Raw genomic sequence first — 24,205 nt, forward strand, 5'->3', positions numbered from 1 at the left:
ATGGTTGAGTAGTACCTTAAAGGGTTTTAACAATACCAACACTCATCCAAACTGACTTGCCAAACCCTAGTGGTGTCATTGTAGTTCACTGCGTATGTCATTATCAGTGTTGGTGTCTAACACTGTTTGGTTTGTCATGTTTAGCAAGTGTGTGGCTTTGATACACAATGAAACTCCAGCGCATGTTCCAGGACATTGGAGTCAGCAAAGACCTCAACGAACAGTTCAAGAAGCAAACTAGACTGTTTCCTCTAGACTAAGGATGAGCTTTTGTCTGTTCTGCTGTGATATGAAATACTGTCATCTGTGCTTATGAATGTTGTGTTGTTTTCTAGTGGACTTCAGCATCCAGGTGTTGAGCTCAGGATCATGGCCTTTTCAGCAGTCCTGCACTTTTGCTCTGCCGTCTGAGGTAATAATACACATGTGCTTGTATGCAAATGACTTGTTCTTGGTCTTTACAAGGTTTTCCTAAATCCATTATCTATCTCTTCTGACGCAGTTGGAGAGGAGCTACCAAAGGTTCACAGCCTTCTATGCCAGCAGACACAGTGGCCGCAAGCTCACCTGGCTTTACCACATGTCCAAAGGAGAGCTGGTCACCAACTGCTTCAAAAACCGCTACACCTTACAGGTATGACATCATATGTGTGACTTAAATGCACTACACTACCATTCAAAAGTCTGGGGTTGTTGTTTGTGTTTTTGAAAGAAGTCTCTTATGCTTACCAAGATGCATTTATTTGATCAAAAATACAGTATTTTCACAACCTCACCACTAGATGTCGCTAAAATGTACACAGTGCACCTTTAAAGTATTGGTAAACGCTTGTTAGCAATTGTAAAAACTACATACAAATTCATACAGTGGGCAAAAATCAATATTGTTGTACATTAAAAAAAAATCACATTTGCAATTACAGTGCATTTATTTTTGTAAAAATGTGTTATATGTAAACTAAAAATGTACAGTTGCTTGTTAATTTTTACACACTCTATTTACATACTCGTTTATGTCTTCTCCTAACACTACCACACATTCTTCCAAGACAATTTGAGAAAAAGCGATTGAGAAAAACTGTAATACTAATTTGACCATGAGTTGAACAGGGTTCAGTGCTTCTCCAGCAGAGCACCCGTACCATCCAGACCATCCAGAATCACTGAGTTCTGTCATTCTCACTGTTGCTGCTAGTGTGGAGCCACAGTGCTGTATATTCCTCCACCTGCTGGAGGCTTCTGGAAGTGCGAGATCATTTTCAATATACTGCCAGCAGTACAATAAATACATTAAATCAAATATTTCTGTAAAACTTACTGCTTCACTCACAGGAGTATCGCCAATAGTACTGTATGTTATGTCCTTGTTGGGATCCTGTGGAGAAAGGGATAATTAAACATGATATATTCATGAAATCTTACTCTTAATATGTCATATTTCTAAGCCATTATGTTATGTCTGGTTTACTTACATTTGAGCATTTATCCTTTATAGTGCTGTAGTAGTGCAGGTAGAGTGCAGGTTCTTCAGGTTCAGAGTAGATCTGCATTTCACAAACACACAGAAAACAATAAGGAAAAATATACATCAAGAAATCAATATGACTCGTTAAATGAACAACAGTTTCCATGGCCAACCCAATGTAATGAAATGAGAAATAAGGGGGGACTCTAAGGCCCCGTCCATACGAAGCCAGAGCTTTCCCTATCCAATCTTTTTTTCCCCTCATTTCAAGAAATATCTGCGTACACACGAGAGCACTGAAACCGACTCAAAACTATGTAGTTTACATGCCAGGCCAGTATGTGGTGCTGTAATTCTGCCACAGAAAAACACTAAAAAGAAGAAGGGGTACAGCAATGGTAGGAAGTGAGGCAAAATCTCACAATTAAATAACAATAAATACATGTTGCTACTTACCAGATTGTGTTTTATTAACGCCTACACCTACCCTAACCCTAAACCTACCATTAAAATAATGTAAATACAGTAATTAAATGAAGCAATATTGATGTGACCTTGTATCCCTTTCTAGTCTTTCCCTTGCGGGACGTGAAACATCACTGTTTCACAAAATATACCGGGTGGCTGTACACACGAAAACGCAAGGGTGTCGTTTTCATATTTATCCACTTTGGGACCTAGCCTGGCTACGCCCTCCTACTTTTATTTTCCTTCAGTACTCAGTCTGGGACTGCGGTATATTCTCTGGGTTTCTCCGGTCAAATTTTAACCGGTCCAATCAGCGAACAGAGGGACAGGCTGAGAACGATGACGTTGATGTCGTGCTCTAGTTTGAGATGACATACGTCACGACCAAACGTTAGCGATTGGTTATGGCAGATCGATCCAATAGTTTTAAACTTCAACAGAGTACCCGCCTTCAAGGAAGTTAACGCTTGTCAAGGGAGAGTGGCCAGACTCTCAGTACTAATTAAATGTACGAGAGTCTGGTAGGACCAGGTTATCTGGGACCCGGTTTCAAAAAGTATTGGTTTCATGCTCCCAAAAACGCGTTTTTGTGTGGACGAAAACGCTGATACGGTACAACATTTTTACGTATACAGCTAAACGTGTTTCTCTGTGGACGGGGCCTAAAACGTGCTAACCCGTGTAAACCAGAAGATGGAGACAAAGAGAGGCTCGCATCAATCGCTTTGGCTCAATTCTATTTTATTCTAATACAACTTTGCCCGTTACGTTAAAAATGTTATTTCTGAACGTTCAAAACATCCAGTTTTGTAAGAGTTTTAAGGGAACCTAGCTTTTTATCATTTTGCAAACATTTTGGGAACGTTCATTTTGAATGTTCTCTGAACTTTCTGAAACAAGCAGGATAGTAACATTTAAGAAACGTTTCAGAAATAAAACATTCCATGAACGATGTAAATAATGTTTTTGTGCTAACATTTTGAGGATATTATTAACTGAACGAATGTTCTATTAACATTATTGGAAGAATATGTTTGTTCATAACTTTGAGAGAATTGTGCTAGTGTTCTGAGACCGTTCCTTGTTAGCTGGGATATTTATTTCTGTTTACTACATTATTAATTACTGTAATAAATGTTTAACTGTTGAAATCTGTGTTCAGAAAGCTCAGTGTGATAGACAAAATCTGACATTCTTGCATAGTAATTAGGGCCCAAGCCCTGAAAGGGCGCAGAGCCCTATTGTTCTTCCTCAGATTATTCTTTGTTTTTTTTTTTTTTTTTTTTTTTTTTTTTTTTTTCGACTTCTCGGGTACTTTTGGGGCACTTAACATGCTCGAAAACTCTTGAAACTTCGCACAGGCGTCGGAATGCGCGGCCATCAGAGCCGGGCTGAAGCTGGTACCCGGGCGTGGCAGGGGGACTCGACAGCGCCCCCTAGAACACACTTAGAAACTTGGTCCATGTATCAAACACACTTGCACGTACATGTATGAAACTCGGTACACATATAGACCTCATCGGGCCAAACAACTTTCGTGCTCATAGTTATGCGTCAGCCCAACAGGAAGTGAGCTATAATGGGTTGTTCGGAAAACCCATGCTCTGGAATTTAATATACTCCTCCGAGGCCATTGTTTCGATCATTGCCAAACTCGGTCAGCATGAAGTGAACATATCCAGGATGCTAAATTGCGAGCGGATTTTTGATATCTCAAATGGTTTGGCCGTGGCGAAGCAACGAATTTATGGCGAGAAAAGGGAAACAGGAAGTGTGTTATAACGTCAGCAAACATTGACTGATTTGGATGAAACTTCAGCTGTGTGTTCGTTGTAAGAGGCCGATCACATGGATATGACTTTTGTGAGTCAAAGTTATAGCGCCACCAACTGGCAGCAGGAAGTGTGTCACTTTCAAAAATGCTTTGAATCACCATCTTATTTTCACCCCATTTACTTCAAACTTCATCAGTATAATGTGAAAACATGACAGATAGAGACGTATGAAATGGATTCCTGAAATTTCAAATACTGTTGCCATGGCAACGTGTCAAAGTTTAATAATCTTTTGGCTGTTTTGAGGCTCTTAGCATGCTTGAAATTGCTTGAAACTGCTTGAAACTCAACACACACATCAGAGATGTCAGTCAGTACACATTGGCAAAGCATCAGAAATGGGCGGGGATGAGGGCCTCTCTAGCGCCACCTTTTGACAAAAGTGGGGGGGTTAGTTTTATCTTCAGTCACCAAACTCGGTACATATATTGTTCTCTTCGAGCCGGACAACTTTCTAATTTACAGTCATTAGCTCCGACCAACAGGAAGTCAGATATTTTGGTTTTAAGGTGAATATTTATGTAATTCAGGGTCTGAGTTTTTACGTTCTCCTCGTAGGCGATTTATTCAATCTCCACCAAACTCGGTCAACATGAAACAAAGATACGGAAGATGCTAAAATGCGAACGAATATTGGATATCTCAAACGGTGTTGCCATGGCGAGGGATTAAATAAGGACAAAAAAAGGGGAACAGAAATTGTCTCATATCTTGTAAAATAATATTTTGATTTAAATTAAATTAAGATTGTATGTTTGGTAATTGAACTTAGATTAATTTAAAATGACTATACTATTTTTCAGATGAATATATATATTTATTTTAAATATTTTTTTAAATAATCAATTCTGTATCTGTCTGTGCTGCTCTCCCCTCAATGAACACAAGATGGCAGCATTGTATTAGTTTTGAAGCAGGATAAAAAAAAAACTTGTTTCTCTCTCTCGTTTATGTGATTTATGAGGACACAAATTTGTATAATGACATGGGTATTACACTGGTATTACAACGTGTATGTGTGTGTGTTTAAAAACATACTAAAACAATGTTTTATTAAAATGTAACCAAATAGCTTTAAAATAATCATACTATTTTTCAGATCAATATATTTATTTTATTTAATATATTTCTTCTGAATATTTATTCTCTGTCTGCCCTCCCCTCACTAAAGGGTGGCAGTGTTGTGTTATTTTTTAAACTCTCTTTCTGTGTGTGTGTGTGTGTGTGTGTGTGTGTGTGTGTGTGTGTGTGTGTGTGTGTGTGTGTGTGTGTGTGTGTGTGTGTGTGTGTGTGTGTGTGTGTGTGTGTGTGTGTGTGTGTGTGTGTGTGTGTGTGTGTGTGTGTGTGTGTGTGTGTGTGTGTGTGTGTGTGTGCAGGCCCGTCGCGACAAGGCAGGCAAACCAAGCAATTGCTTGGGGCCCCGAGCTGGCCTGGGGCCCCAAGACAGCGACAGGTTAAGAATAAAATGAAACGACAAACTGTGTGAGCGCCCCATTGATAGTCAATGCAGTAAAGTGCAATGACACTGTTATCGGGATCCCCCTTAAGGGGCCCCTCTCAGAAGTCGCTGACAGCAGCCAGCCAACCACGCGATCTCTGCTGCGGCAAAATACAAAATCTTCGGATTTTAAGCGGAATTTTATGCTTCAGGAAGCCAGAAAAGAAAAAACAGAAAGGAAGAGGAGGATAAGAAAAAACAAGATAGTGGTATGTGATAAATTACACTGGATAAAATAGCTCTACTTGTCTTGTACAAAAAAAGTGTAAGTTTGCAGCAGGTAGGCTAGCAAAAATATGTTTATGTTAGCTATCGTTACCTGCCTGACGGCAAATGCTGCTTGTAACGAACAGTTAGTGCAACTTTTTTTTCGAACAGACGGAATGACATGAGATTGCTATAGCTTTGTAATAGGTTTTGATGAAAGTGGCATAGCATGCTCTACTAACTATTATTTATGCTATGCATAAATAACCTGGAATAGTTAATATAGCTTGCTATATTAACAATTATTATAAACATTATTTAACCAGAAAGAGGCAGAGGAACATGATTTTTTTCATAGCTTATCTTAACGTGCTAGTGTCGGGATATATACGGTAGTGACAGTTTATGCAAATATGACATTATTTTTATGAGTTACCAATAGATCTTGAACAATTACTTTATTCTGTGGCAATTTTTACACTATTACATTTTGAAGTACAGTATCAGGACAACCCACATGTTTGACTGGTACTGTTTACATGTTTTACTGGTACTGCCCACGTTTTACTGGTACTGTTTATTAACTATTTAACAAGGTATTATAGTCATCGGTTGCAACTTTATAATAACCATCCAGATAATGTTTATAGACAGTTTACAAAACAACTAGTAACCCTTAAGTATTCCCAAAGTGTTAGGAATATCTGGTCCGTCTATCTATGTAAAAGTAATGTTTATAGATGTTTAAAAAATGGTTACTTAAAGGTTTAAAAAAAAAAATTAATGATACAGTGGTGTTTTTTGCAAATGTTTTCAAATTTTATGCACAGTATATGCAACAACAGTATTTGCACTGTAAACCTTTTTATTAATATAAAGTGTGGGTGAACTTAAACTGTATGGCTATGCTGCGGTATGCTGTGTGTGTGTGTGTGTGTGTGTGTGTGTGTGTGTGTGTGTGTGTGTGTGTGTGTGTGTGTGTGTGTGTGTGTGTGTGTGTGTGTGTGTCAGTGTCCTATCTGTGTGGATGCGTCTCATGTCAGCTAATCAAGGGACACTGACACACACACACACACACACACACACACTCGACGCATAGATAGACTCGCGTCAGTTTCCTGCTCACATCGAGTTCTCTTTTGCTCTTGAACAAACCATAACACAGAGGATTGTGAGTATTCTCATATTCGAGTCTTAAATTAGTTAAATAACGTCTTAAATGAACTTAAAGAGTTGTGAGGAAATGAGATACGCGGGACAGCGCGTGAGATCCGCGGCTGTTCTTAAAGTGACAGGAGCACTGATGATGCCTGTCATTAATGTTCATCAAAGAACAACGGCAACAGAGAAAATTGTAGCTTTAATGATGATTCATCTATATTTCATTTATTATTTATGCAGTTAAGGAAGGTTTGATACCTATTACATTTCTGTATAACAGGGAAGGCCATGGGTAAATATAACATTTATTATTTTGGTGATTTAGGTAAAATGGTTTAAAAAAACACAGCAGAACCACAGCGCATCTGATATGACTGGCATAACGCTGGCGAAGTTAGGGACCGTCTGCAAAGTTACATACAACATTGAAACGTGTATAACGTTACCAAACTTCACTAGCATTTAAAGAGAATGACAGTCATAAAACTGACTGTAAAGTGATCATCTAGGTGTCAGGTATGATGCACACATTTTGATATTTAATAAAATAAACTGTCAAATCATATGGAAATATGGATATGCATTATTTCTCTAGGATACTGTTTGGGCTCTAACACAAAATATGCTAGATTTAAATGCATCATAGCTGAACACTGATGAGAATATTTCTTGAGAATATATTTACAGAGATAATATTAGAGATTATATTTACGACAAATTATTATTATTTATGCGTTATGCATTGCTATTGACGACGGCCATTAAGTAAAGAAATTCCACAGAATCTAGCTTAAAAAAGTGCTTAGAGCTGCTTTAGTTATTTGTTGTTTGTTTAATTTCAAATATAAAACTTGTTGAAATGTTTTAAGTGTGTGCATCTGTTCTTTTTGAACACTTTCATCTTGTTTGAACAAAACCGTGATAATATTGATAACCGTGATAATTTGGGTCACTATAATCGTGATGTTAAATTTCCATACCGTTTCATCCCTACTTTAGTGTGAATAAGTAAAAAAGAACTACAAACACCTTGAATTAAATACTGGCCTTCTGGACTTACAAAATTTTGAGCAGGAAAATATAACTTTTATCTATTTTATCCTATGATATTAAAATTAATCTAAATTTAAATTACATCATGGGTGTGGCTTGTGGTGATAGTGGCACCAGTTGCTGCGGTAAATTTGGCACATTCGAGCGATTCTAAAATATTCTCCTGTTTAAATGCATATTGCCTGCCGTGCACAGTTAAGCTGATGCCACCGGCGTGGCGGTGCCACCGGCTTGGGCCCGTCATCGCTGCTCGCAGCTTTAATTATTATTATTATTATTATTTTATCGACTTCTCGGGCACTTTTGGGGCCCTTACCATGCTCAAAAACTCTTGAAACTTTGCACACACATCGGAATGCGCGGCCATCAGAGCCGGGCTGAAGCTGGTACCCGGGCGTGGCAGGGGGGCTCGACAGCGCCCCCTAAAGTGGTGTCTGAAAACTTGGTCTATATATCAAACACACTTGCACGTACATGTATGAAACTCGGTACACATATAGACCTCATTGGGCCAAACAACTTTCGTGCTCTAAGTTACGTGTCAGCCCAACAGGAAGTGAGCTAATATGGGTTGTTCTGAAAACACATGCTCTGGAATTTAATATACTCCTCCGAGGCCATTGTTTCAATCAGTGCCAAACTCGGTCAGCATGAAGTCAAGACACAGAGGATGCTAAATTGCGAACGGATTTTTGATATCTTAAACGGTTTGGCCGTGGCGAAGCAACGAATTTATGGCGAGAAAAGGTAAACAGGAAGTGTGTAATAACTTGTGAAAACATTGACTGATTTGGATGAAACTTCAGCTGTGTGTTCGTTGTAAGAGGCCGATCACATGGATATGACTTTTGTGAGTCAAAGTTATAGCGCCACCAACTGGCAGCAGGAAGTGTGTCACTTTCAAAAATGCTTTGAATCACCATCTTATTTTCACACGATTGACTTCAAACTTCATCAGTATAATGTGAAAACATGACAGATAGAGACATATGAATGAATTCCTGATATTTCAAATAATGCTGCCATGGCAACATGTCAAAGTTTAATAATGTTTTTGACTGTTTGTGTGCCCTCCCCTCTATCACCAAAAGGGGGCAGTGTTGTATTATTTTTGAAACTCCCTTTCTCTCTCTCTCTCTCTCTGTGCTTGCTTATGTGATTTATGAGGACACAAATGTGTATGATGACATGGCTATTGGTATTACAACGTAGTGGTTAATGTGGACATGAACTATGACACTATATCACTACAGAACTCATTTTCTAAATGACATTTGAGTTACAATTCTTTTCACCTGACAGCCGTGATTTCATGTACTCATTCAGACAGAACTCTTTTTTTTAAAACAGAGGAGTGTGAGTGTGTTTTCTATACATGTGCTTTACAGAAGGTCATGTGCTGTGTTTGCAAAGATCACTTTTGACACATTTGTCTTTAAATTCATTATTTACTGACATAGTTCAAATTTATAAAAAAAAAAAAAAAATTCACATTATTTTCTACAAGTGTCTGTTTATAAGTGTCTTTTTTCACAGAAAGTTTGTTTGAACGTGAATATTTGTATAATTCAGTTTCTGAGTTTTTACGTTCTCCTCGTAGGCGATTTATTCAATCTCCACCAAACTCGGTCAACGTGAAACGGAAGCTTAACGCATTAAAAATATTTAACGCAAATAACGCAGCGTCCGTTTTTATATCCATTTTTGCTTAGCGTTACATGATCACGCTCCTATTCATGTAAATGCTTCCAAGCGCGACAAGACACAAGAGAACACGCTGTATGCCAATGTCCTGTGTGTGTGTGTGTGTGTGTGTGTGTCAGTGTCCTGTCTGTGTGTGTGTGTGTGTGTGTGTGTGTGTGTGTGTGTGTGTGTGTGTGTGTGTGTGTGTGTGTGTGTGTGTGTGCAGGCCCGTCGCGACAAGGCAGGCAAACCAAGCAATTGCTTGGGGCCTCGAGCTGGCCTGGGGCACCAAGACAGCGACAGGTTAAGAATAAAATGAAACGACAAACTGTGTGAGCGCCCCATTGATAGTCAATGCAGTAAAGTGCAATGACACTGTTATCGGGATCCCCCTTAAGGGGCCCCTCTCAGAAGTCGCTGACAGCAGCCAGCCAACAACGCGATCTCTGCTGTCGGCAAAATACAAAATCTTCGGATTTGAAGCGGAATTTTATGCTTCAGGAAGCCAGAAAAGAAAAAAGAGAAAGGAAGAGGAGGATAAGAAAAAACAAGATAGTGGTATGTGATAAATTACACTGGATAAAATAGCTCTACTTGTCTTGTACAAAAATGGTGTAAGTTTGCAGCAGGTGGGCTAGCAAAAATATGTTTATGTTAGCTATCGTTACCTGTCTGATGGCAAATGCTGCTTGTAACGAACAGTTAGTGCAACTTTTTTTTCGAACAGACGGAATGACATGAGATTGCTATAGCTTTGTAATATGTTTTGATGAAAGTGGCATAGCATGCTATACTAACTATTATTTATGCTATGCATAAATAACCTGGAATAGTTAATATAGCATGCTATATTAACAATTATTATAAACCTTATTTAACCAGAAAGAGGCAGAGGAACATGATTTTTTTCATAGCTTATCTTAATGTGCTAGTGTCGGGATATACGGTAGTGACAGTTTATGCAAATATGACATTATTTTTATGAGTTACCAATAGATCTTGAACAATTACTTTATTCTGTGGCAATTTTTACACTATTACATTTTGAAGTACAGTATCAGGACAACCCACATGTTTGACTGGTACTGTTTACATGTTTTACTGGTACTGCCCACGTTTTACTGGTACTGTTTATTAAACTATTTAACAAGGTATTATAGTCATCGGTTGCAACTTTACAATAACCATCCAGATAATGTTTATAGACAGTTTACAAAACAACTAGTAACCCTAAAGTATTCCCAAAGTGTTAGGAATATCTGGTCCGTCTATCTATGTAAATGTAATGTTTATAGATGTTTAAAAAATGGTTACTTAAAGGTTTAAAAAAAAAATGTAATGATACAGTGGTGTTTTTTGCAAATGTTTTCAAATTTTATGCACAGTATTTGCAACAACAGTATTTGCACTGTAAACCTTTTTATTAATATATAGTGTGGGTGAACTTAAACTGTATGGCTATGCTGCGGTGTGTGTGTGTGTGTGTGTGTGTGTGTGTGTGTGTGTGTGTGTGTGTGTGTGTGTGTGTGTGTGTGTGTGTGTGTGTGTCTGTCAGTGTCCTATCTGTGTGGATGCGTCTCATGTCAGCTAATCAAGGGACACTGACACACACACACACACACACACACACACACACACACACACACACACACACTCGACGCATAGATAGACTCGCGTCAGTTTCCTGCTCACATCGAGTTCTCTTTTGCTCTTGAACAAACAATAACACAGAGGATTTTGAGTATTCTCATATTAGAGTCTTAAATTAGTTAAATAACGTCTTAAATTAACTTTAAAGAGTTGTGAGGAAATGAGATGCGCGGGACCGCGCGTGAGATCCGCGGTTGTTCTTAAAGTGACAGGAGCACTGATGATGCCTGTCATTAATGTTCATCAAAGAACAACGGGAATAGAGAAAATTGTAGCTTTAATGATGATTCATCTATATTTCATTTATTATTTATGCAGTTAAGGAAGGTTTGATAACTATTACATTTCTGTATAACAGGGAAGGCCATGGGTAAATATAACATTTATTATTTTGGGATATAATCATGGTATATATAACATAATATATATATAACATATATAGGTGGAGGGGTGTTTATTACAACATAATCATGGTTTATGAAGACATTTCATGTGTCCCCGTAAATCAAAATAGCTTTAACAGCATATTAAACAATTTTTTAATAAAAATGTAAAAATGCAGAATGTTTTCTGTGATGGTAGGTTTAGGGGTAGTGTGTGTGTGTGTGTGTGTGTGTGTGTGTGTGTGTGTGTGTGTGTGTGTGTGTGTGTGTGTGTGTGTGTGTGTGTGTGTGTGCGATATGTAGGCTTAGGGGTAGTGTAGGGGGATAGAATGTACAGTTTGTACAGTATACAAACCATTAAGTCTATGGAATGCCATCTGCCTGTCTTTCCCCTTCCCCCTCTCTATCTGTGTGTGTGTGTGTGTGTGTGTGGGGGGGGGGGGTCTCTCTCACCCTGTGAGTTTGTGTGTGTGCCTTTCTCTCAGTCCTTACCCTCCCCCTCACTCTCACTCTATCATTGTGTTTGTGTGTGTGTGTGTGTGTGTGTGTGTGTGACTTTCTCTCTTGATCATAATTTAACCCTTTCATATAGGCTATCACAAATAACTATCACTTGAAATAAAAACGTCATGTGATGTGTTTGCCAAGATCACGTATGATGCACATGTCTTTAAATTAATTATTTACTGATATAATATAAATGTATTAAAACAAATTTCACATGATTTTATAAAAGTGGCTATTTATAATAAACTTCCATAAAATGTAGACACGCATCTTACTCTTACCTGACACTGATATTAAAATCATCTTTGCAGTTTCTGTGATTTGGCTCCATTTATACATTTTTTATTAAAAGAAATTTATTGGACCACCCATATTGAAATGAAAGCATGTTTTATGGTGCATAAGATTGGTGCACAAACGGTAGCTAAGGTAGCTCAAAAACACATGAAGAGAAGTGTTAGAATAAAACAACATCAGCATTCGAATGGTATTGTGAACTCATTCCAATTTGACCTTTGACATAATCTGACATGAAATTCATATAAATTTAATTGATCTCATAGATGTGGCTGTTGTGGTTTGTGGTCATAGCAGCACCAACTGCTGCAGTTAATGTGGTGAATTCAGATGACTTTGACATAGTCCTTTTATGTTTTCCCATTTTAAATGCCTATTGCCTGCCGTGCACAGTTAAGCTGATGCCACCGGGGTGGCGGTGCCACCGGCTTGGGCCCGTCATCGCTGCTCGCAGCTTTAATGCTTTTTGTCAATGTCAACAAAAAAGAGCAAAAATTAAATTTGTATATTACAAATATTCAAGTGTTGACTGACTGAAATGGTGAAAAAACATCTACACTGTAGATGTTCACAAAAATATTGTGAATTTAACGGTAAAAGACTGTAAAAATGCTATGGTGAAAAACAGTTAATTGGTTAACAGAAAGTTTCCGTATATACGGTGAATAACTGTAATAGATCTAACCTTACATTTAATTTATTTTTAACAGTAAAATACCGTTAAATTTAGTTTTTGGAAGTGAAAAAGAACAAGTCATCGTGTAATTTTCTGTGAAAAAACGTAAATTGACATTCCCAGAATTCCCTGCGTGACACTTCGCATTTGATGTATTTTCATTGAAATTTCTTCTTAGTTTTTTTCTAATCAGTTATGTACATTAGGGTTTTATGTAATGTTGTTAAATTAATGTTTTAATGCATTTTTAAAAATTTCATGCGTGTTACCATGATGGTGTTTAGTGTTTGTGTGAATGACACTGTGCACCTTCTATATATTGGTATTGTCCTCCTAAAAGCTTTAATTCATTACGTGATTCTCATCACCACTGTAATTGGTGGATGTCAGTATATATCAAAGATACATAACATATATTAGTATTTCAAAAGGTTGGTAATTAGGGCCCAAGCCCTGAAAGGGCGCAGAGCCCTATTGTTCTTCCTCAGATTATTCTTTTTTTTTTTTTTTTTTTTTTTTTTTTTTTTTTTTTTTCGACTTCTCGGGTACTTTTGGGGCACTTAACATGCTCGAAAACTCTTGAAACTTCGCACAGGCGTCGGAATGCGCGGCCATCAGAGCCGGGCTGAAGCTGGTACCCGGGCGTGGCAGGGGGGCTCGACAGCGCCCCCTAAAGTGGGGTCTGAAAACTTGGTCCATATATCAAACACACTTGCACGTACATGTATGAAACTTGGTACACATTTAGATCTCATCGGGCCGAACAACTTTCGTGCTCTAAGTTATGCGTCAGCCCTACAGGAAGTGAGCTATTATGGGTTGTTCGGAAAACGCATGCTCTGGAATTTAATATACTCCTCCGAGGCCATTGTTTCGATCATTGCCAAACTCGGTCAGCATTACGTGAACATATTCAGGATGCTAAATTGCGAGCGGATTTTTGATATCTCGAAAAGTCTGGCCGTGGCGATGCAACGAATTTATGGCGAGAAAAGGGAAACAGGAAGTGTGTTATAACTTGTGCAAACATTGACTGGTTTGGATGAAACTTCAGCTGTGTGTTTGTTATAAGAAGCCGATCACATGGATATGACTTTTGTGAGTCAAAGTTATAGCGCCACCAACTGGCAGCAGGAAGTGTGTCACTTTCAAAAATGCTTTGAATCACCATCTTATTTTCACCAGATTTATTTCAAACTTCATCAGTATAATGTGAAAACATGACAGATAGAGACGTATGAAATGGATTCCTGAAATTTCAAATACTGTTGCCATGGCAACGTGTCAAAGTTTAATAATCTTTTGGCTGTTCTGAGGCTCTTAGCATGCTTGAAATTGCTTGAAACTGCTTGAAACTCAACACACACATCAGAGATGTCAGTCAGTACACATGGGCAAAGCCTCAGAAACGGGCGGGGATGAGGGGCTCTCTAGCGCCACCTTTTGACAAAAGTGAAGGGCTTCGTTTCATCTACAATCACCAAACTCAGTATATATATTGACCTCATCGAGCCGGACAACTTTCTAATTTACAGTCATTAGCTCCGACCAACAGGAAGTCAGATATTTTGGTTTGAAGGTAAATTTTTGGTTAAATCGGGGTCTGAGTTTTTACGTTCTCCTCGTAGGCGTTTTATTCAATCTCCACCAAACTCGGTCAACATGAAACAAAGATACTGAAGATGCTAAAATGTGAACGGATATTGGATATCTCAAACGGTGTTTCCATGGCAAGGGATTAAATAAGGACAAAAAAGGGGAACAGAAATTCTCTGTGTCTGCTGCTCTCCCCTCAATGAACACAAGATGGCAGCATTGTATTAGTTTTGAAGCAGGATAAAAAAAACTTGTTTCTCTCTCTCTCTCTCTCTCTCTCTCTCTCTCTCTTGTTTGTGATTTATGAGGACACAAATTTGTATAATGACATGGGTATTACACTGGTATTACAACGTGTATGTGTGTGTGTTTAAAAACATACTAAAACAATGTTTTATTAAAATGTAACCAAATAGCTTTAAAATAATCATACTATTTTTCAGATCAATATATTTATTTTATTTAATATATTTCTTCTGAATATTTATTCTCTGTCTGCCCTCCCCTCACTAAAAGGTAGCAGTGTTGTTCTGAGGCTCTTAGCATGCTTGAAATTGCTTGAAATTGCTTGAAATTGCTTGAAACTCAACACACATCAGAGATGTCAGTCAGTACACATGGACAAAGCATCAGAAATGGGCGGGGATGAGGGCCTCTCTAGCGCCACCTTTTGACAAAAGTGGGGGGGTTAGTTTTATCTTGAGTCACCAAACTCGGTACATATATTGTTCTCTTCGAGCCGGACAACTTTCTAATTTACAGTCATTAGCTCCGACCAACAGGAAGTCAGATATTTTGGTTTGAAGGTGAATATTTATGTAATTCAGGGTCTGAGTTTTTACGTTCTCCTCGTAGGCGATTTATTCAATCTCCACCAAACTCGGTCAACATGAAACAAAGATACGGAAGATGCTTAAATGCGAACGAATATTGGATATCTCAAACGGTGTTGCCATGGCGAGGGATTAAATAAGGACAAAAAAAGGGGAACAGTAATTGTCTCATATCTTGTAAAATAATATTTTGATTTAAATTAAATTAAGATTGTATGTTTGGTAATTGAACTTAGATTAATTTAAAATGACTGTACTATTTTTCAGATGAATATATATATATTTTATAAATATTTCTTTGTATAATGTATTGTGCCCGTGTGTGCTGCCCTTCCCTCAATGAACACAAGATGGCAGCATTGTGTTAGTTTTGAAGCAGGATTAAAAGAAACCTTGTTTCTCTCTCTCTCTCTCTCTCTCTCTGTGTGTGTGTGTGTGTGTGTGTGTGTGTGTGTGTGTGTGTGTGTGTGTGTGTGTGTGTGTGTGTGTGTGTGTGTGTGTGTGTGTGTGTGTGTGTGTGTGTGTGTGTGTGTGTGTGTGTGTGTGTGTGTGTGGGCATGTTTTTGTGAAATATCAGGACACAAATGGACACCCAACACCCAACACCCAACCTTTTTTCAGTCATTTTATCATACGTTACGCTAGGGGTGTAACGGTACAGATTGCTCACGGTTCGGTTTGTATTACGGTTTAAGGTTCACCGTTTCGGTACGGTTCAGTATTTGTTATGTTCAGGGAAAAAAGGACTACTGTCAAATAAAAAAAAAGAAAATAATAAGAACAAATCATTTAAATACAAGCAGCAGCACAAATAAATACTATTGAGCAAAGATAATAATAAAATAAACTATGCTTTTCAGGTTTTTCAGGTACGTCTAACATTAGTTTTCAGGTACAGAAATTTATCAAATGTAAAATAACATTGCATATATGACTGTATAAATTAAAGATTAATCCTATTAAACTTACAAAAGTTATTCAATCAAGAGCAGTGAGTGATGCCCTTGTCTTTTGTTTGACATTAAACAGACAGCAGTAAAGGCTACTGCCCCTTTAAGACCTCGGATATGCGTCGTCTTTTCTGGACTGTATAAAGCTTACTTAAGCCATATACAGACTATGTCTGCTAGAATACTCATCAATATGTTGACATACTTTTTGCGTGAGTTTGTCCGTTCAAGAGCAAGACTTGAAAGAGAACTCAATATTTGCGCGCTGAGAGACGTGTGCGCGCTCTCGGATGAGTGCATGGAAAATTTTCTCACAGTGCGCGCGACTTCTCATTCGCGTCTTCTGGCACTAAACCAGATAGTTGCGTGTTCTGAGTTAACACAATCAGGACGTAAAAATACGGGATATTTTACGGGAAAATACTAAAACGGGAAGACAGCGGGAAAAGAGCTAAAATACGTGAGAAACCCGGAAAAAACGGGAGGGTTGACAGCTATGGTGTGTGTGTGTGTGTGTGTGTGTGTGTGTGTGTGTGTGTGTGTGTGTGTGCGATATGTAGGCTTAGGGGTAGTGTAGGGGGATAGAATGTACAGTTTGTACAGTATACAAACCATTAAGTCTATGGAATGCCATCTGCCTGTCTTTCCCCTTCTGTGTGTGTGTGTGTGTGTGTGTGTGGGGGGGGGGGGGGGGGGGGGGTTCTCTCTCACCCTGTGAGTTTGTGTGTGTGCCTTTCTCTCAGTCCTTCCCCTCCCCCTCACTCTCACTCTATCATTGTGTGTGTGTGTGTGTGTGTGTGTGTGTGTGTGTGTGTGTGTGTGTGTGTGTGTGTGTGTGTGTGTGTGTGTGTGTGTGTGTGTGTGTGTGTGTGTGTGTGTGTGTGTGTGTGTGTGTGACTTTCTCTCTTGATCATAATTTAACCCTTTCATATAGGCTATCACAAATAACTATCACTTGAAATAAAAACGTCATGTGATGTGTTTGCCAAGATCACGTATGATGCACATGTCTTTAAATTAATTATTTACTGATATAATATAAATGTATTGAAACATAAATTTCACATGATTTTATAAAAGTGGCTATTTATAATAAACTTCCATAAAATGTAGACACGCATCTTACTCTTACCTGACACTGATATTAAAATCATCTTTGCAGTTTCTGTGATTTGGCTCCATTTATACATTTTTTACAAAAAATTTTTTATTGGACCACCCATATTGAAATGAAAGCATGTTTTATGGTGCATAAGATTGGTGCACAAACGGTAGCTAAGGTAGCTCAAAAACACATGAAGAGAAGTGTTAGAATAAAACAACATCAGCATTCGAATGGAATTCTGAACTCATTCCAATTTGACCTTTGACATAATCTGACATGAAATTCATATAAATTTAATTGATCTCATAGATGTGGCTGTTGTGGTTTGTGGTCATAGCAGCACCAACTGCTGCAGTTAATGTGGTGAATTCAGATGACTTTGACATAGTCCTTTTATGTTTTCCCATTTTAAATGCCTATTGCCTGCCGTGCACAGTTAAACTGATGCCACCGGGGTGGCGGTGCCACCGGCTTGGGCCCGTCATCGCTGCTCGCAGCTTTAATTTAACATTATTTCAGTTAATGAAATATGCTTTATATCCGTAAATTTTTTATAGTGTACATGTTTATAACAATATAAACCTGGGGTGGTAAACCACGATTTCACTATAACTTTAGCTAGCGTGTAATGTTGCTGCTTGAGCAGTAGTGCAAAAAGTGTTATGCGCCATATGCGGCGCATGGGGCGCAGCACCTTGGGGGCGCCAAAGCGATGGTATGAAAAAAAAAAAAGTTTTTGTTTGTATTTTCTATATGTAGCTGCTGTTGTGTGTTTCTAAATAATTTCTGTATTTCCTCTATATTATATAACATTTTAGAGGACTTACAGGCTAGAGTAGGCGCCCTTATAAGATTCCATAATAGAATTTTGGATAATAATGGAATATCGCGAGTGGGCGCGCCTGGTGCCGGTGGCAAGCCAAAGTGTTCATATACGCTTGGGCGGGCGTCTGATTGCGCATTGACACGTCAAAAGCGTGCGATTTGACGGTAAAACGCGCGTCGTTGACTCGTGATTTACCACAAAAACGTGCGTTCTTAACGTGTGCTTTGGGGTCAAGGAAACGCGCGTTTCCGATGCGGGTTTTTATATCAAAACGCACGTCCTCGGCGCGTGATTTGCTATTTTTCCGTGACCCCAGAGCGCACGTTAAGAACGCACGCTTATATGGTAAATCACGCGTCGAGGAGGCACGCTATGAGTCGGCCGGTAAACCAAACAGGCAGTGCAAACTTGTGTTTGAAGTATCCAAACAGACTAAAGAACATGCTCTTTCCTTGGTGTTCTTAAATGTGCATGCTCACTTTTTAGGGCACACCTCTTATAAAGTAAAGTTACATATTGTTGACCATCTTTTTAAGTAATTACACTATTTACCACGATACACTATGGCTGTTATAGAATTAAATTAAATCAGTATAAACAAAATCCATCTTACCATTTATCAAAATCCACTTACACTGTAATTACAATTGCCTAAATAATGTAATGACATTTTTAGATTTATGTTCTAAATATAGTATCTCAATTATAGAAATATTAAATTATTCCAGGCCTATGAAACTATAAACTGCCAGTATAGTTGGCGGCGTGAGTGAATTCTGCTGATATAGGCTACTCTGGAAAATAGCACTCTTGCACGTATGATATTGCTTAATTCATAATTTCCTCTTTAATTACTTTCAAACAAATGTTTATTTTTATGTTTGTTACTAGCCTATTTTGAATGAAAATACAACAACAATAAAATAGTACAGTAAAAAAAACTTGCGTACATTAAACTTTTGTTAAAAAACGAATAAGACGGATTTTATAAAATAGCTATAACCGAATTATAACAAATAAATAAAAGATATTTGGAAATTTCCCTTTAAAACGGGGAACCCTCGGTTTGTAGTTTGTGTTTTTTTTATTATTACCAAAAGTGATCTTGCGCTTATGCCTCCGCTATCGTCCTGTCAATCATCTCGCTCGCGGCTATGATTACAGTTACAGTAAAATTTCAATTCACCATCATCGGTTCCCATCCTCACCCGATCTGCATGACAGTTTGATGACCATCAATACTAGATAAATGGGCAAGTGAAAAGGCATGCCATGTTTCAATTTAGTAGGAACTAAATAGCGCTCTAGAATGTTTGGTAGCAACATTGTTACTAGTATTGGGCATCGAGAACCGGTTCCTACTTGGAATCGTTATACAAATTCAGAATCTTTTCTTTCTTTTTGTTTCTTTATCAATGGGGGGCGCCAAAATTGTTGCTGCATACCCCTCTGGCACTGGGTAGTTACGCCCCTGAGCTTGAGCATAAACAACATCTGCAAAGTTACAACGTTTAAAGTTTAAATCAAAGGGAGATATTTGCTTTTAAAGAAATCAATTTCTAAGGACTACAGCAAACGGCCGGTAGGCGACTACAGACATTCCTCCAGGGTTGCTGACATCACCAGCCCCAATATTTACATAAACCCCTCCTCCGAGAATATTAAATAAGGGGGGGGGGGGGGGGGGCGAGGCATGTGTGTATGAGACAGAGGGGAACAGGTCGCATTTGCAGCAGATATATGCTGCCCATCATAGATCAAAGCATGAGACAGACAGGGGTCGGAGGAGAAGACTGGAAAATGTGACATAATGGACAATATTCGTCTGTATTTGCAATACACGAGCCACGGTTCAGCTGCGTGAGATAAACACTGCCAGGGTGAATGGACAACGGGCGCGCGGCTCCCGCTGCACATTTCACGGAGGAAAGCTTCCACAATCTTCGCGAGTTCAATGAAGGATTCGCACAACGACTTGTCCTGAAAGATGGATTTAAAAACAGAAGCTGTTTACAGGCCACAACCTGTAAATATGATTTATTTTTCGTCGATGTGTTTTCCTGTAATAGTTCATATTGTTAATTGTACATTGTAGCAAGGAAGTAAACAAATGACAACGCTGTTTGGCTCTGCAAACCAGTTTGTTAGTTTGTTAAATGCTCATTCATACTTAACGTTATCCGACGAACACCTAACGTTACAAACACTAACGTTAAAATCTCAACAGCGAACTTGGAATTAGTGTAAATTATTCTTTGATTAGAGCTTTTATGTATTGTTTATCTACAGGCATGCTAAACATGGTTCTGTGTTTGATTTGGTTACTAGTAAAGCCAATGTTTAGTGTTTGTTTTGGGTTAATAGTTCTTGCGACAGATATTTGGCTATAATTGTTCTAAAAATACAAAAGTAACAGTGCCATTCAGTAGCGATCACTATAGATCTGCAGTCTTTACTCCTGAGGACTGAACAGGTTCTGCTCGATCATCTTCACTAAAATTGTCTGGGTCTGATTCGGGCTCAGATTGCTATGGTTTTATTGACGCCATTGTTTCTAATACTATACCCAAAGCACAGTCTACCGGTAAAGGTAAGGGGTGTGACATTTCCGACAAATGTGCACTAGGCGGTTAGCGAATCACAACACACGGCTAGCTAACCAATCTGAGCCCATTGCGTATTTTTGAGGGACCAGCTTCATACAACCCGGAAACCATCAAACCGTTTTTACAAGGAGGGACAGAGCAGTGTAGAATAAAGGTAAAAATATATTAAAATAATGTATTTTTTTTTCAAACGAAGCATGAACACGTTACAGTGCACCCCACAAACACAATCAAGCCTTCAAAAGAATGTGTTTTACCACCCCTTTAAATTATATGGTTTTGAACTGTAAAATAAATGTTTTTAACCGTAATTATGACATTATAAAGCTTTAAATTATATGGTGCTGTCCCATAAAACCTAAAACGTTACTGCTGTATTTTTTACGGTAAAGCTCTGGCAACCACAGCTGCTGTTTATTTACCGTAAATTTTACGTGGATTTTTTTTTACAGTGTACACATTTTGACCATGGCTTACAATGACAAATAATGCCCTCATTTTGATGGCACTGGCCAATTTACTGACACAATAACTAGGTTTTAAAGCATGAAATAAATGCTTGTTATATTTTGCAGTCATGCATTAGGGTTGTGATGTCCCATAAAGCAGTTGAAAGTTGCACTTACAGTTTAGAGAATGGTAAGACGTGAAAATAAAAAAAAAGCGTTTGGGGAAAATAAAATACACTGATGTTTTCTTGCGAACATTTCCATAGCCAGATGCTCATAAATTAAAGGACTTACTGCGCCAATGGTGCTGCTGTCATTTCTCTCTCTGATTTGGTGTTTATCTTGCTCTTTGTTTTAAAAGGGGGAAAAAATAATATATGACATTAACAGAATGTATATCTATAGAACCTGTGCTGTTGAAATAACTGATACAATGGCAGGGCCTGGAGATTATTGAAACATACTGGGTCTCCGTTTCCATCTCCAGGTGAAAACAGCGGCTAGAATCAACAGCAGCAGAAGTGCAGCTGAAACTAGAAGCCACACACTCAGATGAACTCTATGGGAAATAAGAAAACACTTTAAAATCTCTTCATTTAAAAAGCACAGAGAGAGTTCTGGAAACTAATTCAGCTGAATAAAAGCACCAGAAAACATGCATCTGAACTAAACTTTCACCAGCTCTTTATTCAACTTCAATGCAATTCAGTCTAATAGTACTTAGAATTAGTTTAAGTTTTACAGATGTGGTACGTTTTTTGTTCTTGATTGACTTCAGCATTATTATTGTTGTTTTCTGTTTCACTTCTGCAAAGATAGAAAAAAGAAAGAAAAATCACCAGGTCAATGAGGAAATCAGGCTATTACGTAATCATTAAAGACCAAGATATCGAGGAAATAGAGCATTGACGACAAAACAACCAAGAAAAATTATTCTGAAAGCTCATTTTAATGAGAAATGTTTCAATACTAACGAGTCTCCTGGATTCTCTGTGTCCCCGTTTACTGTCAAAAGTAGAAAGCAAAGCCATTTTAGTTGTTTTATTTAATATGTAGTAGCAAAATGTTTAATTGGTGAACATTTCTTTACCTGGTTTCCCATTAGTTACAGTGAGTTGAACAGGATTCAGTGCCTCTCCAGCAGAGAACCAGTACCATCCAGAATCACTAAGTCTCAGTCCAGTCATCAGCACAGTGAAGGAGCTTTTCCCATCATCACTGATCTGGACTGATGGATTCTGGGATGTGTCAGTCCTCCCCACTGTGTAACAGCTCTGATCTTTATATCTGCACCACTGTTTGAGTTTCTTCTGATATCCAGAACTGTAGAAACACTGGACACTGACATTACCACCTTCATGTCCAGATACACTGCTGCTCTCCACAGACACATCAGGAGCTGAACACACAGAGTAATTAGAGATTATAACATACACGTGTGTGAAGTCAGAGAAGAATGTGATAAAAATAATTACAAATCTCATACCAGACTGAACCTTGAGATAAAGCTTATAAGTGACAGTCGACTGTCCTTCAGTCTCCACAGAACAATTATAATGTCCAGTCTGATGGTTCTGCAGGTTTCTCAAAGTCACAGTAAAGAGACTCTGATCAGGATGATCAATTACTGACAGATTCTCCTCTGTTGTGTTTGTGTATGTAATAGATCGAGGGATTTCTGAGTACCAGTATTTCTTCTGCGGTGGGTTTTTCTCATCATAATGACATGGGATGGTGACAGATCCTCCAGTCTTAATAGTTAAAACATGATTTGACCCACCGGTGTAGCATTCAACACCTAAACAAACACACAAACCGTTATTATGTCCAGGATTTACAATAAATCACTGAATCATTTATTTCAAACAAAAACATGAACATCAAACAAAACATGAACAGCTAAGCATAAAATGATAAACATGATCTTTTAGAAACAAATATAGAAAAACATTTACTACTCACATAAAAAGAGCCAAAACCCGATTGAAATGTTGAATACTTTTGCGTATGTGGCCATTGTGTAAGTCTCTCTTCCTGTATCTTGAGTTGTCTATTGTGTTTGTAGTAGCTGCTGCACTTCCCTTTTCCCCTCATAACACTCAAATGTATTGTACAATCTGGCTAAGAGAAGTGAGGATGAATGTTTTCAAGTAATGTGCTGGTCACACTTTCATTTACATCTCTGTTTCACTATAGATGTCACATGTTTGGTCATTTTTAGCTTATTCGTGTTTCCCCTGTCACCTAGTTTTGCTGTGATAAGTTCATTATTCCCACCTGTTTTCCCGTTAATTATCCCATTAGTCCCAGTGTTTAAATACCCTTATGCCTAGTTCAGACTGCCCGATTTTAGCCCCGATTTTGACTCGCCGACAGGTTTTGCGAAATCGCAGACAAATGCCCGAAATCATAGGCAAATCGGCGCTCGTGCACGTGAGTGACAATCACGCAGTGTGAATTATCAAAGACGTGATCAGAGAGACTCGCCGATGAGTCGCCGACGGCCGCGAGATATTTGGCGTGCTAAATATCTGGACCTGTTGGCGATTCAAACTCCTGCTGTGTGAACTGTTTTCTGACTGAAAAATACATCAGCGATGACCGACAGCCTATGAGAGAGTGAGATACAGGGCAGCGGGAGGTTCAGGGAGGAGTTATAGACCAGAATATCAGTATTTTAATAGATATATTTACAATTATTTCAAACAGAAACAAAGCACAAACATTTGCTGCCGCAACAGTAGTACATTGCAAAACTATTTATGTACCTCCAACTCTCTTTGCAGAACACAATCATTGCTCCCTGTGTCTCCCCAACCATTTCCTCCGCCATAATCTTTTTTCTTTTTCTCCCTTTTGCTGCAAATCAGCGCACAGACAATTTGGACCACAAGTTTCTGCACTGCAGTCTATATTTTTAATAACAATTCCAGTTTCGCGAGAACTCCGGTCTGACG

General features: G+C 38.4%; 1 protein-coding gene across 4 annotated transcripts; it reads right to left on the bottom strand.

The window, feature by feature from the left end:
* Positions 1-723: 723 nt before the first annotated feature.
* On the bottom strand, positions 724-23,360 carry LOC307128677 (polymeric immunoglobulin receptor-like). Of its 4 annotated transcripts, none has more exons than XM_079820616.1 (10): positions 23,211-23,296; positions 22,735-23,046; positions 22,339-22,647; positions 22,223-22,253; positions 22,002-22,055; positions 21,713-21,807; positions 21,543-21,595; positions 1,473-1,544; positions 1,319-1,375; positions 724-1,239 (listed from the first exon to the last, which is right to left on the bottom strand). In XM_079820616.1, the coding sequence occupies exons 1-10, from the start codon at positions 23,263-23,265 to the stop codon at positions 1,192-1,194; spliced, it is 1,086 nt and encodes a 361-aa protein (XP_079676742.1). In that variant the 5' UTR covers positions 23,266-23,296; the 3' UTR covers positions 724-1,191. The 4 variants fall into 4 exon arrangements, with proteins under 4 accessions (XP_079676742.1, XP_079676744.1, XP_079676745.1 ...); XM_079820617.1 differs by having other exon boundaries at positions 725-1,239; positions 1,331-1,375; positions 23,211-23,305; XM_079820618.1 differs by lacking the exon at positions 22,002-22,055 and having other exon boundaries at positions 23,211-23,360.
* Between the last annotated feature and the right edge of the window lie 845 nt (positions 23,361-24,205).

Source organism: Gobio gobio (genome assembly GCF_949357685.1).
Source record: "Gobio gobio genome assembly, chromosome: 6".
In the NCBI taxonomy this organism is placed as follows: Eukaryota; Metazoa; Chordata; class Actinopteri; order Cypriniformes; family Gobionidae; genus Gobio; species Gobio gobio.

What these genes read in the sequence shown, in the direction of transcription:
- LOC307128677 (XM_079820616.1), bottom strand. Translation starts at nt 23,265, where the DNA reads ATGGCCACATACGCAAAAGTATTCAACATTTCAATCGGGTTTTGGCTC. An exon ending in ACAGAGAATCCAGGAGACTC is followed by an intron (nt 22,056 to 22,222) that starts GTTAGTATTGAA and finishes CTATCTTTGCAG; the next exon opens with AAGTGAAACAGAAAACAACA. An exon ending in TAAAGGATAAATGCTCAAAT is followed by an intron (nt 1,376 to 1,472) that starts GTAAGTAAACCA and finishes CTTTCTCCACAG; the next exon opens with GATCCCAACAAGGACATAAC.